General features: G+C 38.2%; 1 protein-coding gene across 4 annotated transcripts in view; it reads right to left on the bottom strand.

The window, feature by feature from the left end:
• LOC107198170 (oncostatin-M-specific receptor subunit beta-like) overlaps nucleotides 1–12188 on the bottom strand; it is a 37185-nt gene extending 24997 nt beyond the window's left edge. Inside the window, exons 1-5 of one of the 4 annotated variants that reach the window (XM_015614900.3) lie at nucleotides 12091–12187; nucleotides 11271–11841; nucleotides 9500–9607; nucleotides 6248–6344; nucleotides 1768–1931 (exon numbers count right to left, since the gene is read on the bottom strand). In XM_015614900.3, coding sequence (XP_015470386.1) covers nucleotides 1768–1931; nucleotides 6248–6320 — 237 coding nt within the window. In that variant the 5' untranslated portion in view covers nucleotides 6321–6344; nucleotides 9500–9607; nucleotides 11271–11841; nucleotides 12091–12187. Of the gene's footprint in view, nucleotides 1–1767; nucleotides 1932–6247; nucleotides 6345–9499; nucleotides 9608–11270; nucleotides 11842–12090 lie in introns of all 4 variants that reach the window. The other 3 variants (XM_015614901.3, XM_015614904.2, XM_015614899.2) reach the window with 3 other exon arrangements.
• Nucleotides 12189–15367: the final 3179 nt, after the last annotated feature.

Below are 15367 nucleotides of genomic sequence, written 5' to 3'. Positions count from 1 at the left end.
TGCATTCTAGCAAGACTACATGGGGTAAAATACCAGGAGATTGGTGTTAGAAGTGTTAGCAGCACTGTGCGGCAAACGCTAATAGGCTGAAAAACATTTATAAGGTATTCTAACCAGGAAACAGGTTGTCTTCTGATGAGATGTCATTGAATGCAACATCTTAAAGGTCTCTATGAGACTGATAATGGAATAAAATCTTTTAAAGCTTCTCTCAGCTGCCCCATCTCTATAGAGTTGGGTTCTTCCAACACTGAAGAACGTGGCCACTGCCCAAGAAGTAATGCAGGCTGTTCATTCTTTGGTATGAGCAGACTCACAGAGTTTACTTATTGGTACACTTATGTCAGAAAAACACAGAAGCAAATATATTCCTGTATGGTAATGACATCCAAAGTAACTTGTCATGTTTATTATGAATAACAGAACAGACTACATCCCTGGATTTGAAACACTTTTACTTTCCTCCAACAAGTTAATAAGAATTCATTGAAGGACACTTCAAAAAACTCAAAACTTAATTGTATGTAGTTATATGTCCCTAGTTACTGACTTTAGGTGTTGGAATCTGAAATAAAAGCCTCTCTGAGTCCCTCAGACAGAGAAAAGAACTAAAATATATTAAACTTCATAGACATTAAATAAGAGTGTAAGTTTAAGTTTTAAGTAAGTAAAAATACAGCTTAAACGAATTAAGAGTCTGGGTTAGCTAGTGAAAAGCCTTAAGGCCTAGTTTAAAGTTTAGTAATGATACCCTTGACAGATTCAACTTAGTTCCAGGCATAATGAAAACATAGCTTGCATTCTTAGAAAAGATAGGATTATTCACGTAAACAGATAATACTCTACATGTAGGATTTAGGTAAGGACTGACACAGCTTTTGCATGTTAGAATTAAGCTTAGATTGGTGTAGAAAGAATGTTTTAGAATCGTGTTTCTAGCTGATTGGATGATTTACAAATTTAATCCCCTGTATTAAGAAGAGGCGCACACACACACACACACAGGAAGAGGAAGAACAGCAGCACCAATAACATTACTAAAAGAAGTGCTACTCCAACTGCTTCTGCTGCAGCTGCCCAGATCATCTGGACTTGCCAAGAAGCTGCTGCTGCCCAGACCTCTGGGACCTTATGCCAAAAGATTTTAGCATGGGCTTTAATACTCTGAACTCTTTACCTTTGAGATGCACCCATACAATAAACACTTTTATAGCAACCTACAGTTGCTTTTTTCTCCCCGAGACCCAGAGACCCCCATGAACAACTCAACATTCAGGGTTAGATCTACTCATTGGGCTAAAAATCCTATCCAGAGTATCAAAGAGGTAAAAATCTTCAGAACTGTGCAGAGCTCATTTGCAGTGAAGAGGTGGCTCCTCAAAATCAGAGACAAAACACCACCAGCTAGGGTGGTCAAAGTAAGCTGTGATTTTTAACAGTGTCTATCTTATTTTATTGATCACTGACTTCAGAAAAATAAGACTTAGTCTGTTCTATGTACTTTCTGGCAAATAGCAACCCTAAATGAGTTAGTGCTGTTTTTCAGTTATACTAAGTTTTAAATTTTCTTTGGAGACTGTTCCCATACAGATGTTGCAAACAGAAAAGCACCCAGAACAGACCTAATTTGGGTGATCTGCTCTTCAGAAAATGCTGCTGGTTTAGATGCTAAGGGAAACTATCAGGATAAAGTCCCTGCAAAAAAGACATCACTACATCTTCCATCATTGTAAATGACTAGTACACTTCTTTTCTAAGTACACTTACTGTCCACACCGTTGTAGCTTCATCGAGTCGACGGACTTGTATCTCAAAAGATATTGCCAGCTCAGCATCATGTGCTGACTTGACAACATCCCATTCCACCAGCAGCCGCTGAAGATCCAAATCCTTGGAAACGCTAAGGTATGTTACTGGAAACACATCGGATTCTAGGAGCACAAAAAGGGCACAAAAATATTACTATCTAGCTAAGTTACGAAGCAGTTCTGAAAAAAACAGTGGTTAGAAGTAAGATAGGTCCCACAACAGATGACTCTGAAGGAAAAAGCACAAGTGATGAGGTTCCTGAATCTATTCAATACCTCCCCAACATGATATTTGGTATGCTGTTTAATTTCTTTATGCTTTCAATTTACTAGCTGTTTTATCAGAATACAAATCCATTCCTTCATAATCTTCTGGAGGGGAACAACATAATGTATTAAGAGGGACCAAATCCCAAAAAATCTCAAACCCCAGCAAGCCTTCATATCATTAGGGCAGAAACTCTGGGCTCAGTTTTGATCTCTGACTTAATCCAAACTAAATGAGTTAATGCAAAACCAATATTTGAACAGAATAGGTTAAGGGTTTCCCTGCAATAGCTAGCTTAGATGATAGTCTAGTATTAAGCACATTCCTAGTTGCTCTGCACAGAGCTTAGGTCCAGGCTGTAAGATTCTTCTACTGGAATTAGACATCTAGTTCTTATGGCACTTGTATCATTCTCCTGGTCTGGATTTAATTCCAGACCATAACATGATAAATTAAAGTTTAAAAGTCAGACTGAAGTCCCTTTTGGTATTGAGATATAAAAGGCCCTGAAAGATCGTTCTGCTGAAAACTAGAAACAACCGTGTAAGTGGTTCCTCTTTTAGATGATTCCTTTATGACCCCTCCCTAAAAACCCAAACTGCTGGAAGACATGAAATATAGCACTCACAGATGTGTCATTTCTCTACTTCCTGAAAATTAAACAAACAAACTTTAATCCCCTAAATTTGACCTAGTTGTTAATGAAGCCAGGGAGCTGAAACATCCAAGTAACTAGGCTTTTCCTTTTGCCACAGGTGCTTTCCAATGTGCTTCTGCTTGTTACAATATCAGAATATTTATCCTAACCAAGACACAGGAAAAAAAGTCACCAAAATAGCTGCACCTTTTAATAAAACAGAACTCATTCTGTGCATTCCTGACACATTACAGCCAGTCATCAGGGACACGATGGTCTGAGTGACCTCAGCAGCCCCCTCTCACAAAACTGTCACTTACACTCCAGACTCCCAGATACACTTCACCCACTGAACTACCTGAGACTTTCACCATGTATCACTAGCAGAAACACAAGCATTCAGGAGATTTAGACTGAGAATCTACATTTTGATAGATACTTCTGGTAGCCATCACATATCCAAACAATTCTGCAATTTATCCTGCAGTATCTGCATTACCTTAACCTCTGTGCAGCAGTTTTCAGACACAGGGATTTTTACATTAGGAGAAGGGAATGAAAGGCTTAGGAGAAGCAGCAGTTATAACAATCTTTGGTCAATCAAAGGAAGTAAATAAAACTTTATAAGCATATTTGTTAATACAGACATTGACACGACTTTGTTTTTTATATTAGCCCAGTGTATAATTAAAGAATAAATGGAGAAAAGTATGTATTTTGCCATTAGTACAAAGTTATTAAAAACTGCTGGAAGAAAGGATTCTCTTTTAGAAAATCATCCAAAAAAATATGTTGGGATATTTTTAATCTATTCCATTCTCAAGACTACTAGAAGTCAGATCAAAATGAAAACCATATGCTTTCCATCTAGAGGAAGCTACTCATACAGGCATCTTCAGATAAGCTTGAAGAAATCAAGTTTCACTGTTCAAACACATGGTCCTCAGAACAAGGACTATGGTAACTTCAAGTGTTTTCAAGAAAGAAATATATGCAACACACCTTCTATAAAGTTTCAAAGTTTACTATTAAACTTACATGAAAGTATTTCAAATAAATATTATCATTATTATTATTATAAATAAAGTATTTTGAAGTTTACCATTAAATTACATGAAAGCAGAATTGACAACCTTAGTGTCTCTGCAAGGTAAGTGCAAAATGTTTCACATGCAAAAATGAATTTTCCTTATTGGCTATGGTAACGACATGGTCCTTAAAAAGTGCATCTGCTGCTTCACAGCTGCTTTTGAAAAACAATGGGCATCAGTTTTATACTGCCATGACAAAACCCAGTACTATGACAATTACTTTCTGAAACTGAATAAATGAAGTGGAAGGCCTTGGGGTAAATTTCACTGAATGATGATGGAGCATCAATTTTAGGTTTTACCGGAAAATAGAAATATTATTAGCTTCACTGCCAACAACTGACTAGGCAAGGAGCCAGAACAACCAAAACAACATAGTGATTCATAAAATTAACTGTGGAAGTGGAGTATTATTTTATTTTGGGAAGATAGGAAAAAGCACACTTCATTTTCCCACATTTTACAGACTTTCACCATCAAAACAAGCTACACACTGTTAAAATCCTTTATGCTAAAAGATTGACTGTAATGTTGCTCATCTCCAGTATGCAATCTCAGCTGCTCATTTTCTGGCCAACCCTACTTGTACATTTATCATCCATTTACCTAAAGCACCATGTAGCAAATCCCTTGGGGAATCTCATTTCACATACACAAGCTGATCTAGAACTCTGGGCCTTGCCATTATTGTTTTTTCTATCTGCACTGCTGAAGCAACAGAGGAAGAGAAGAACTGGGAGAAGGAAAGGGCCCTGCTAGTCTCTCAATGAAATTCAATGGCACAAAATGAGAGTCCAGGGAAAGAAAACAAATACACCTGAAAAAAAAGGCCAGCCAGTTGGCAGAAGCCCCTTTCTTTTGCAGGGTGCACCATAAAAATACATTTCTGCATATCTTCTGTACTTTCCTACCCTCTTTCTGCTCTTTTTTTAGCAGATTCTAATTGCAGATGTCACTATTATGCCTATTGTGTTGATGATGAGCTTACATCTCCTCCCTGCACCTATTTATATTTTTGTCCAAATGACAATATCATCCCTTTCCTCACCATAAATAATATTTCCACCTGCCACACTTAGTTTGATTAAAAAAACAGCAAATGTATAATTAGTTTCTGTATTTTCTCCATCTGTACTAGTGTCTATCCACTATCTCTCTTCAGCTACATGACATATCACTTCACACCTCACACTATTTTGTTTTCCACAGACTCTGGCGTAAGACAGTCTAGTCATCGGTGCTCATACACACTACTAAAAAATAGAAGAAACAATATAGTTAAGGATGTATCCAAAATTTTGATGACCAACAAGTTGCAATGTAGGTATTAAATAATTTTATGGCACAATTTTAACATGTGAAAATATTTGCAGCATTCACAGTTACAATATTCTCTCCTAGCAAAATTAAGTGATCAAGGCGTCTTAAGACTTGTTTTAGCTTGCAAGCTAACACAAGACCATGTGAATTGTTATGATTAACAACACAGACTAATTTTATTCCTGAAAAATTGCATGTGAAAACAAGTGACCAAGTTACTGTAATGAAGTAACTGTTTGGACTTGCCTGCATTACAAAGTTTTGCCATTCTATGAGCCCTAGTAATAAGTCTCAAAACTGAGGCTTGGGTGAGTGGTGTGCAAATGCTGAATTTAAATGCTGAAGAGTGACAAAATGTCTGAAATAGATATATTACCCCTTCAGTATGATAATAAATGTATTTTAAAAAACCCAAACAAGTCTCTTCTTTCTTCACCAAATTAAAAAACAAGAAAATCTCCATAATGCAGACTAGAGCCTGGTAAGATCTACCTTCTTAGCGGTAGTCATAGAAAGGTCATGTAAAAATTTTCTTTTTCCTTTAAATGGAGACATACCCAAATGCTATTGCTAGCAGCAAGTACACAAGAAGTATTTTTACCTTAAAATACACACCCTTCTGCAAAGTTATCATTATATTCAACATTTCCCCCTTCAAATATGCATATTTTTGTATTTATATTGGATAAATATGTGAAATGTAAAAAAAAATAAATCTGGTCTTGGAACCTTGTAGCAGAATGAGAAAAGAGCCAACAGAACTGCTAAAGTTTTCAGAGATGAGACAAAAAAAAAAGAAAGCAAAGAAGAAAAAAACCATAACAGTTGTTAAAAAGGAAACAAATTATTTGAAGATGACAGTACAGATCATAGGAGAAAGAGGAGGAGAAAATAAATAAATACACTTTGGCTTCACATCATTGCAAGTTGTTGATTCAAGAGGCAATTTTGTTGAAGGTCACAAAAGGTAATAATGAAATTTGCTTCATCATCTTACCAAAGTGAATAGTGTGATTAAATGTGTGATATGTTGCTTAATCAGAGATTTACAAGTCATAAAGATGAAAGCTTCAGTTGCTGTAGACTGCTTCTAAATAAAAAAATCAAACATTCTGACATTTACCTTGCTGTAAGTATGTAGTGTAGCATGTCCTCAGGGGAAGCAGTAGTGCCAGAATCATGAAGTGATTCATCATTAGTCCACCTTTTCCTGCAAAAGGCTTAATAGCAAAGAAAACATTTTTATTTATTTGTTTCTTTCAGGAGAAATGCAGCATGCCAAACAATAGTCCAGATAATATTACTATATTTAAGAATGAATAAATAAAAATCCAATCATACAGGCTCCAGGAAGCTTAAGAGGAATTCAGGAAGAATGCACAAAGAAAGATAAGGAATGAAAAAAGTAAACCTCTTGTTTTTAGAACCTAGTTACAGCAAAGTAGCACTGTAGTCAAAAAGTTCAATTGAGTCTAAACAAATCACACATTATCTTTAATGTTTTTTATCCACTTATTTGAAATAAATATTGAAGTACAAGTTTGTACTAATATCTTTTGGCTTTCTTCCTGCACAAGTAAGAAGATATCCATCCTAACAAGGGGAAAAGAGTATTAAAAGTGCAGAACACCTTCGTGATTTCTGCTCCACCTACAGCCAGACTGATGAATTCAGCAGACTCCTTTGTCAGCACCCAGGACACTATATATGGAGGGCTTTAGTTAGACTGGAACACACATATCAAATCTTAGCAAGTTCCATTCTCAGATGGACTGTCAGCTCAAGAACCAAAGAGCTCTATCCCGCATTCCATCTACAGTTTGACACTCACACTCTGCCAGGGTGAAACTCTAACCTGCACAGCCCAGTTCTGAAGGACTGATTGTATGTTAGATCTCAGAAGACATGGATCACCTCCAAATTCCCCCATGCAGGAGGCAGAGCTTGAACATCAGGCTGCAGTATGATTAAAGCTCTCAGGCACAGAGGGTACAAGGAGTACAAACAACAGGAACAGGATAATGGATACAGCTATCTTTAACATAAAACTTGTACCTTTTACATTTCTGAAGCTTTGCAGAATACTGATAGTCTTCTATCACTACTTTCATAATAGACGTTGCTTAGCAGAAGATAACCAAAGTGACCTGTCCCCAGTAAAGCTAAGAACAGAAAATCTACAGAGTTCAGAAGGGCCAGCAATTCACTATGGAATTTATTTCTAGCAGAAAACTCCTGATTTAATACCTCAGAGCTCCTGAATCTTAAGTTTAATAAGTTTAATTAGATTTAATGGTTTTGAGAATCTCTGAATTCCTCAGAAGGACAAAAATAAAGACTTCAAACTTTTTTCTAATAAGCTTCTAAAGCTCTCATGAACAGTGTAGAGTAGCCTCACTTGCAGCATTGCAACCCAGGGCTCAATGCACACAAGTGACCTCGCTGCAGTGTGCCCAAACTTCTCCTTGTGAGCTCAAATGCTACACATGGAGGCCCCCATATTTACCAGGTGACTGTTGCCATACCTAATGCATAAGCTTCTGCAATCTTTCCTGCCACTAGCAAATAGTCTCAGAAGTATTTATATAACACTAAGATCACCATGTATGAAGAATCTAAATATTTTTGTGAAGCGAGGCCTAATTCGCATGCAACTATTAGACTATTCCAAAAACTGATTTAGGGAAATCTTTTTTCCTAGATTTTCCAGGGGTTTTTAAGCACCTAAAAGGGAAAATAATTTTTTATGCATTGTCTGGAATAAACAAGACAATATAGAGAAGAGAGTGGTAAGTAAATGACACAAGAAGAAACTTTTTCAAGGCAGATCATGTTAAAACTTCCGGTAACTCCTTCAGCAGATTATTGTTTCTTGAATTGTATGAAAATACATTAAGATTCAAAGCCAAATCTTACAAACTCTTTTTTTGACCCCCAGGAAAAACATGAAACTAAATCTGCTTTCCAAGTCAAAGGACTCAACTCTCTGTTCCAAGACAGTTTAACATAAGGGTGGTCAGTCAGGTTGAGCAGCCTATCTCCTGACTTAATTATGTCAGCATGATGAAAATCTGGCCCTGAAAGACTCCTAATTTTGTAAATATCTCTGGGGTTGGAAACACAGACTTTCCCCATTGGTTATGAATCATTTAAATCCAACATTAAAAACAGTGGGAAGGTACTGTGGAATACTGACATATTAGACTATTTGTTTAAGTTTCTTCCTATTTGGAAAAAAAATCCCAACTTTTTTTATGCTCTTAATAACTTTTCTCAACTATTGTTATGAAACCAATGTCTAATTTAACTATCTAGCTCCAGTCATTTACACTACCAGTTCACTAATGTCATAGCCTAGATCACTTTAATTGATGAAAAATTCTTATGCTGCTAAAGAATAGTGTAATATAATAAATGATTACCAAAATAAAATCATATTTTGGATAATGACAATAGTTTTCACTATCTGGTATGTTAGTAATCTAGTTTAATATATACACAATTGTAGGCAACAAACCATTTTCATGAGAAAAGTCCTAGAATTCTCTAACAAAAAAGAATATGAAGTAATTTTAAATAGTTCAGGAAAAACTAGTTGAGAAAAAAATAAATAGGGTCCTTAATATATGAGTAATATTTTGAACTAAATCCTCTTTATTCAGAAACATCTGCCTATGACTAAAAAATTAATTGCACATAATAATTGCCACCAATGAATGTCAAGCACTTATACTGTATTATCAATAATTAAGTACTTTTATAAAATCATAATTTATAAGTCTGTGTCTTAGCTACAGTTTTACAAAATACATTGCCAATTTAATTATAAAAAGAAAAAAGGCAAAACCAGCAAAATTACAATAGATTAACACCCTTGCCAAAAGTGAAAAATAGAACAACAAAGGGAATGAAGACATGTAGCCAGAAAAGGGGAAATACTGAGTAGCAAGTTGAAGTCCGTCTGGCACAAAATGATCCATCAGAACTACAGATGTTAGCTGAGTAATAAATCTTTCATTTTTAGTGTACATTCTTATACCCCAAATTCTCTGGGGGAAATAAAGCAGACTTGCTTGGTTTTATCAGCCTCCAGGCTAAAACACTAGTTGTTGGGGTTTTTTTTTAAACATAAATTCATAGTCTACTTAAAATTGTCAGGTTGGAAAAATGTAACCTGGGATGTGACAAAACAGATACAAAGGGATTCAGGACTCCTCTGCCTAATTTGAAATTAATCAGCACTTAAATAGAATAAAACTATTTTGGAGACATGACAGCAACTGAAATAATATTCAGCAGCAACAGGAATTGTTCAGATTAAACACAATTAAAGAGGAGTCATTCAAGAAGTGGAGACAGCATAGGAGCAAATTACCTTTGAGAAAATGAAATTTCCTTACGTCTGTGAATATTTTAAATAAATATCTCCAGACAGAGTATTTCTCCTTCAGAACTAAAAGCTGGTTTACATGATCCCTGAAGTCTTGTCCAAGCCAAAGTTTTGTGATGCCATGGATGAAATGAAAAAGAAATTCTCATTATTTACTAGTAAATGCACCACAGATTAACATTTCATCAAACCCCCCTTCAAAGTCACTGAAATACCAAAATTCAGTTGGGAGTTGGAGCTAAACAGTGCACATACTGTTGCAGCACCTGGAACACCTGTGTGTGTAAGAAAAGGAAGCTCCTGCTATGAACATCTAGTCAAAGCTTACTGCAGAGTTAATCTGTTTTGTAGCAATCTTCCTAAAGGCACATATTTCAAATCTTACTTAATACAACTTTGTTTTCTCAGTACCCTTTGCTTTGCTTATTTAAAACAGCTGCCAAGCACAAGCCAAATCCTTAAATGAACCTGAGCATGTACACAGGCTGAGAAAAGAAATCTTTCCAGTTCCAGAATACTTAATCTATTTAATGGAGAGTATTAGTTATGTATAACAACTCATAAACACTATGGACTGAAGAAATTTTTCTAAACCAGATATGGAAGAAGACTGTCAATGAGGCAAATCAAGTAGCAATACATAACACTGTTCATCCTGCGTTGTTATTCTCTCTACTTCTGAGGGAAGCAAACTGAGGATCAGAATCACAATCCAAGTTTCTACCACGCAACACAAGATTGAGAGTTGATAAGTGACATCTTAGTGCCAAAAATCTAATAAACTATCTACAGCCTACAAAGAGGCATCCTTAAAGAGTTAGCAGAGCACAGGTACACTACTAATCCTCCTGATGTGCTTTTTTTGTCTCTTAAATAAAGAGATAATTAGGTAACTGTCAAAAGGAGCTGGAAGGCCCTAGAAGTCAGAGCTGCATGTACAAAATTTGTACAAAGTCAACGATTTGAACAAAGACTACAATATACAGTGTCTCTGCTCTCCTGATTTCTGCAATTCCCAACAGACCCTTTCCCAAACCAACAGTGCAGAGCTGACATACAACTGAGGCAGTTTTCTTTAAATGGGAAGGAGTGTCAAGCCATCAGGAACCTATGGAGTGTTGGTATAGTAGTATCTATTAAACAGATCCCAGCTAAATAGATCCCTTCTAAAAACAAACATCACACTTCATATAGAAGATTGAGAATTTTATTGTCAACAATCCTGAATACTAAAAAGAAAACTAATATGTAAGAAACCACAATCTTAAGTGGATGAATCTTTCCTCTAGTCCTTGTACTTGCTTTTTTTTCCCCAAGCAATTTTAAAGGTGGTTTCAATTACACTTACTACACAAAATACTTCTGTGTATAAGACACTGAAAACTCCTAATAAGCCTTTTTAATTTAATGGCTGAGCAACAAGTTTAAAAGGCTGCATAAGAAAGAAACACAAAGTAATTTCTATAATTACGGCCTGATACACATGTAATAATTTGACCACTGAGGGGTAGCTTTATCTCCTGAGTGAAAAACCAGAAAGCTCTTTGATGCATGCTGTTGCTTTACTAAAAAGCTCTGCCAAAATACAAAAACGTGTACTTCATGGTCCCACAATGACAAGAATCCAAAGAAAAAAACAGTTGAAATAGGGGAAAAATGAGATCTAAAACTTAATGAACTTGGTAAAACTACTCCTGTCCCACCAGAAAAGAAATGTCAGCAATTGTAGAGAAGCAATTTTTCCAGCATTATCTACCTGTAACTCTGTTAGGATCTATGTGGCTTGCCCTGCTGGAGTTTTGTCCAGGCATGGAAAACTTAAATTAAAGGAGAGTCAAAAAGGTTATGCCAAAATAATAGTCAAATTCCAAAAAATTCAGGAACCACACTGGAACTTATGTTTTCTTGTTTATGAAAATGGCCTTGAGATCCAGCAACGGATTTCAGCTGCATAAAAGAAAGTGGGAGCAGCAAGTTTTCTCTGCGAAATTATGTCAGGTTTAAGGGTCTGGGATCGTGTTTCTGAGCAAGTCAACACCTTCCTGAAGCAGCGGGCACACGAGATGTTGAAACCAAACCCTAATCACCTCTGGCAGGTGCAGCATCCTCATCCCACGAGGTACCTCATCTAGGTAATTTTTTGCTCAAGTCAAATCAGCAACTTTTATGCTGTAGTTAAGCCATAGCATCCTGAAAGCAGAGGAGACTAGACGGTCATGAAGCGACTCAAATTATCGGTATGCGATGATGCTGGCTGGTTTCCGGAGGACGGAGATGCGGTCCGAGGCGCCGCTCCAGCCTTCCCGCACCGCCGTATCGAGGGGTGCCTGCAAAACACGGGAGAACGGGCGAGCAAAGGGTGGAGAGGGTATTAGCAGTGCTAAAATTCAAAGTAAAAACTCCACAGCGCGCTTCAAACCAAGAGCCGGAGTGGAGAGTTGGGTGTTCCTCAGCGGGACAGGCAGAGCTCCCCTCAGCGGGGCTGAACGGGACGCTCGCGGAGGACGGAGAGGAGAAGGGGGGGGACATTGAGGGAACGGGGGCTGCCGTGGCAGGGAGACACCGGCATCACTCACCTGCAGCCGCCGGGAGCTCCCTCACGGCCGGGGTTAGCCGGTTCCCCGCACGCCGGGACGCGCCGGCCCCCCCCCCGGTCAGTGCCGGGAAGAGGCTCGGCCGCCCCTCCCCGGGCAGGGCGGTGCCTCCTCCCACCTCGAGGAGGAGGGTGAGCCGCTTCTCGGGACTTTCTCCCCGGCTCCGGGAAGCGCGGCCCGTTCCCTTGGCTGCGGTGGCAAGGGCAGAACGCGGGCCGCCCCCTCCTCGAGGCGCCTCAGGGCTGCAGGGTCCGGAGTGGGCCGAGCAGGGACAGGGGGACGGGCAGCGGCAGCCCGAGAGGACCTTGAGGGACAGAGAATGGACACGTTCCTGCGTACTTAGTCCCCAGCGGGGAGGAGTGATGTCCCCAAACTGCCTTCATCTCTGGCGCCGCGGCCCCAGGGTGCCTGTGTCTCCGGGAGCAGGGACGGTCGCTCTGGCCGCCAAGGCGGACGGGGTGAGGAGGTGCCCGCGGCGCGGCTCGGGGCCCGGCCCTAACCAGTGCAGTGCGACATTACCGCAGGCAGCTGTCTGAGGAAATCCCTCACAGAAACACCGTCAAGTAAGGCTACGGCTCACAAAGTAAACTCAACACTTCGGAAAAAATTACATAAAACACAAAGGGGGACCAGGAGTTGACTGTGTTTCTGTTGTGGATCCCCATATGACAGGCCTCATTCAGAGAGGTACAAATTGCCAAAATGCATTCTGTATGACTTTTCTTTCTGATGTAGCCATAACAAAGTTTTGTTTAAATTTGTTGCTCATCCCTTCCAGGACATTCATGGTGAAGGTTTTTCCAGTTTGTAGTACTTCTACTTAAAAAAGGTCTTCTGTCTCTTTTCTTTTCTTTTCTTTTTTTTTTTTTTTTTTTTTTTTTTTTTTTTTTTTTTTTTTTTTTAGGTTAAACATAATATACCTATTAAGAAACTTTTCCTTGCTTTCTTCTGGACTGTCTTAAATTCTTGAAGCTTGGTTGTTTTTCATCAGGGGGATGTGATCTGCAAAGTTTTCAGCCTTATAGGCTATCTTATTTTTAAACCTTATGATATATAGTTTGCCATTTTTCTGTACTAGTATAGAGTTGCCAGCATTCTTGTGCTTTACTTCAGCACCTTGATCCTTCTCTTCTGAACTGCTATCTAGCCAGTTGTTCCCTGCCTCATTTTATTTCAGAGATGTCTCATACTTCCCTCTGCCAAGTTACATCCTGTTCCTTAGTCAGGCGTTCCATTTTCTTATGATGCTTTTGCTGTTTTGTCAAGCAAATGATTTCTAGTCAAAGGATAGATTTATTCTTCAGAACTGTGTTCTGAATAATTGCATCTATTTCTTCCACAGAGTTCCTGTGCATGTTTTGTGAGTCATGTAAATGGAACTTTTCACAGACGGTCACTTATTTTTCATTGCCTGCATGTGGTCTGGAGGCACCACAGCTGGACATTTACTGTTGTTTCAGAATTCAGAGCAGTCCACACATGAAAGGTCATCTAACTGCTTAGTTTTACTGAAAATGCAAATCACAGATGTTTGCAGTCAGATGTCAAAATTTTATCTTTTCTTTTTTTCTTGCTTGTTAACAAGTCTCTGTAATATGCTAGTAAGTTATTTCTTCTAATGTTTCCAGACAGTGTAATTAGTAAAGCTCTCTGGAAATTTATCAATTTCATATTTGAAAGTAGATTTTGAATTATATGCGATACATAATATTTGGGGTAGAAGACCTTTGCACATACTATATTAAAGACAATAGCTCATTTTTGTGCTTTGAGCATTCTTATCTGTGTTTGAAAATATTTATTATTTTAATAGTGGAAATACCTTTTAAAATCTATCAATATTTTTAAAATTTTCTGAATCATTTCAATCCTGGTGTGGCTCTCTATTGCCTCTTTGTTTGGGTAGCAGCAACAGTCTCTAATGTTACTTTTACTAATTCACATGGTCCATAAGTTCCAGAATGAACATGTATTAACTTATCCTTTGAATGCTTGCTTATGAACATATGAATTCACGGCTATTTAGAAATAATGTTCAAGGTACTAATTAGACCCAAAAAGACCCTAAAGAGTTATTGAATAATGTCTATAAGGAATTTCATGCCTGGTCAGAAAGTATTTCAAAAAGCAAGTTGTCACGTTCATGATACTTGAGCTGGAAAAAAACTAAAATACAAAAAGAAGAACAAAGGTAAATCCACAAAACAGCCTGGAAGCTCGATGTGTCAAGTTTAGAATTAGAGAATTTAAAATCCCAAATCAGGTACCAAATTTCTCTATATACACCAGGTTATAGCAGTGTAGTGGGGAAAGACCTGAAGGGCATCCAATCCAACCTGGCACCCTCTGTGTCATAAGAAAAGCTCTGAGTTTCACCCCACTTTTCTGGGTATTTTGTTGCCTGTGTATTTATGTATACAAAACCCATCTCTGACCCAACACCTGCATGACCTTGTTCCAGACTGCTGTGAAAATCTGCCATCTGTAGAGAGTTTTGAAAGTAGAGCTGTGGACATGACATTGTTGATGTTCAAGGATTTCAGAGGGAAAGTGCCAGCATGAAAAGGTATAAAATCATAAAGGTAAAGATAACCTGGGGGAGCCTGGTCAAGCTTGACAGTCTAGCTGGGGACTAGCTAAGCCCTTGTGTTGTGTTTTAAGAGTTTATGTAAGACTGCAAGTTAGAAATGCTGGGATTCCTTTCCAGAGAACTGTGGGAAGTGACCCTTACCCTTTTGACTCATGCCTGCCTGCTCAGCAAAGACTTCTTGAGTAGCTTAACATGAGTGGCAAGTATAATAATGCTTGGTCTAGCAGCTCATTAAACTCTAGCTAGCTCCTCTCTGTTAGCCAGTAACAAACTATTTTCAGTTATGTGTATTCTTTTTGCTGAGTCTCTGTGCCTGGCTAAAATACCTGAACAAACTGACCAAGTGACAAATGCACTCAAATCCTTAACCAAACTAGGGGTAGCTTTTACAGGCTTGGAACATCCTAGGGCATAACCAGCAGAAAAATTTGTGTAGTACCAGTCTGTTCTATAAAAATACACAGGGGAACAAAGTGACAGAGGTGAGCATTGATGCATATGAACTTGGGTCACTGATCATGTAAATAGCACACGAATAGCAGGTAGCTTTTCTAGGACTCATTTATCAAAGAACAAAGAAAGTTGTGGGTGCAAGGAATCTCACGCATACCCTTCCCATTGTATGTAGTTTGACTACAACCCAACCACTTTATTTCAGAAATGTCAGCC

The sequence above is a fragment of the Parus major genome, chromosome Z, assembly GCF_001522545.3.
Source record: "Parus major isolate Abel chromosome Z, Parus_major1.1, whole genome shotgun sequence".
Classification (NCBI taxonomy): domain Eukaryota; kingdom Metazoa; phylum Chordata; class Aves; order Passeriformes; family Paridae; genus Parus; species Parus major.
This window is presented reverse-complemented; position numbering and strand designations above follow the sequence as displayed.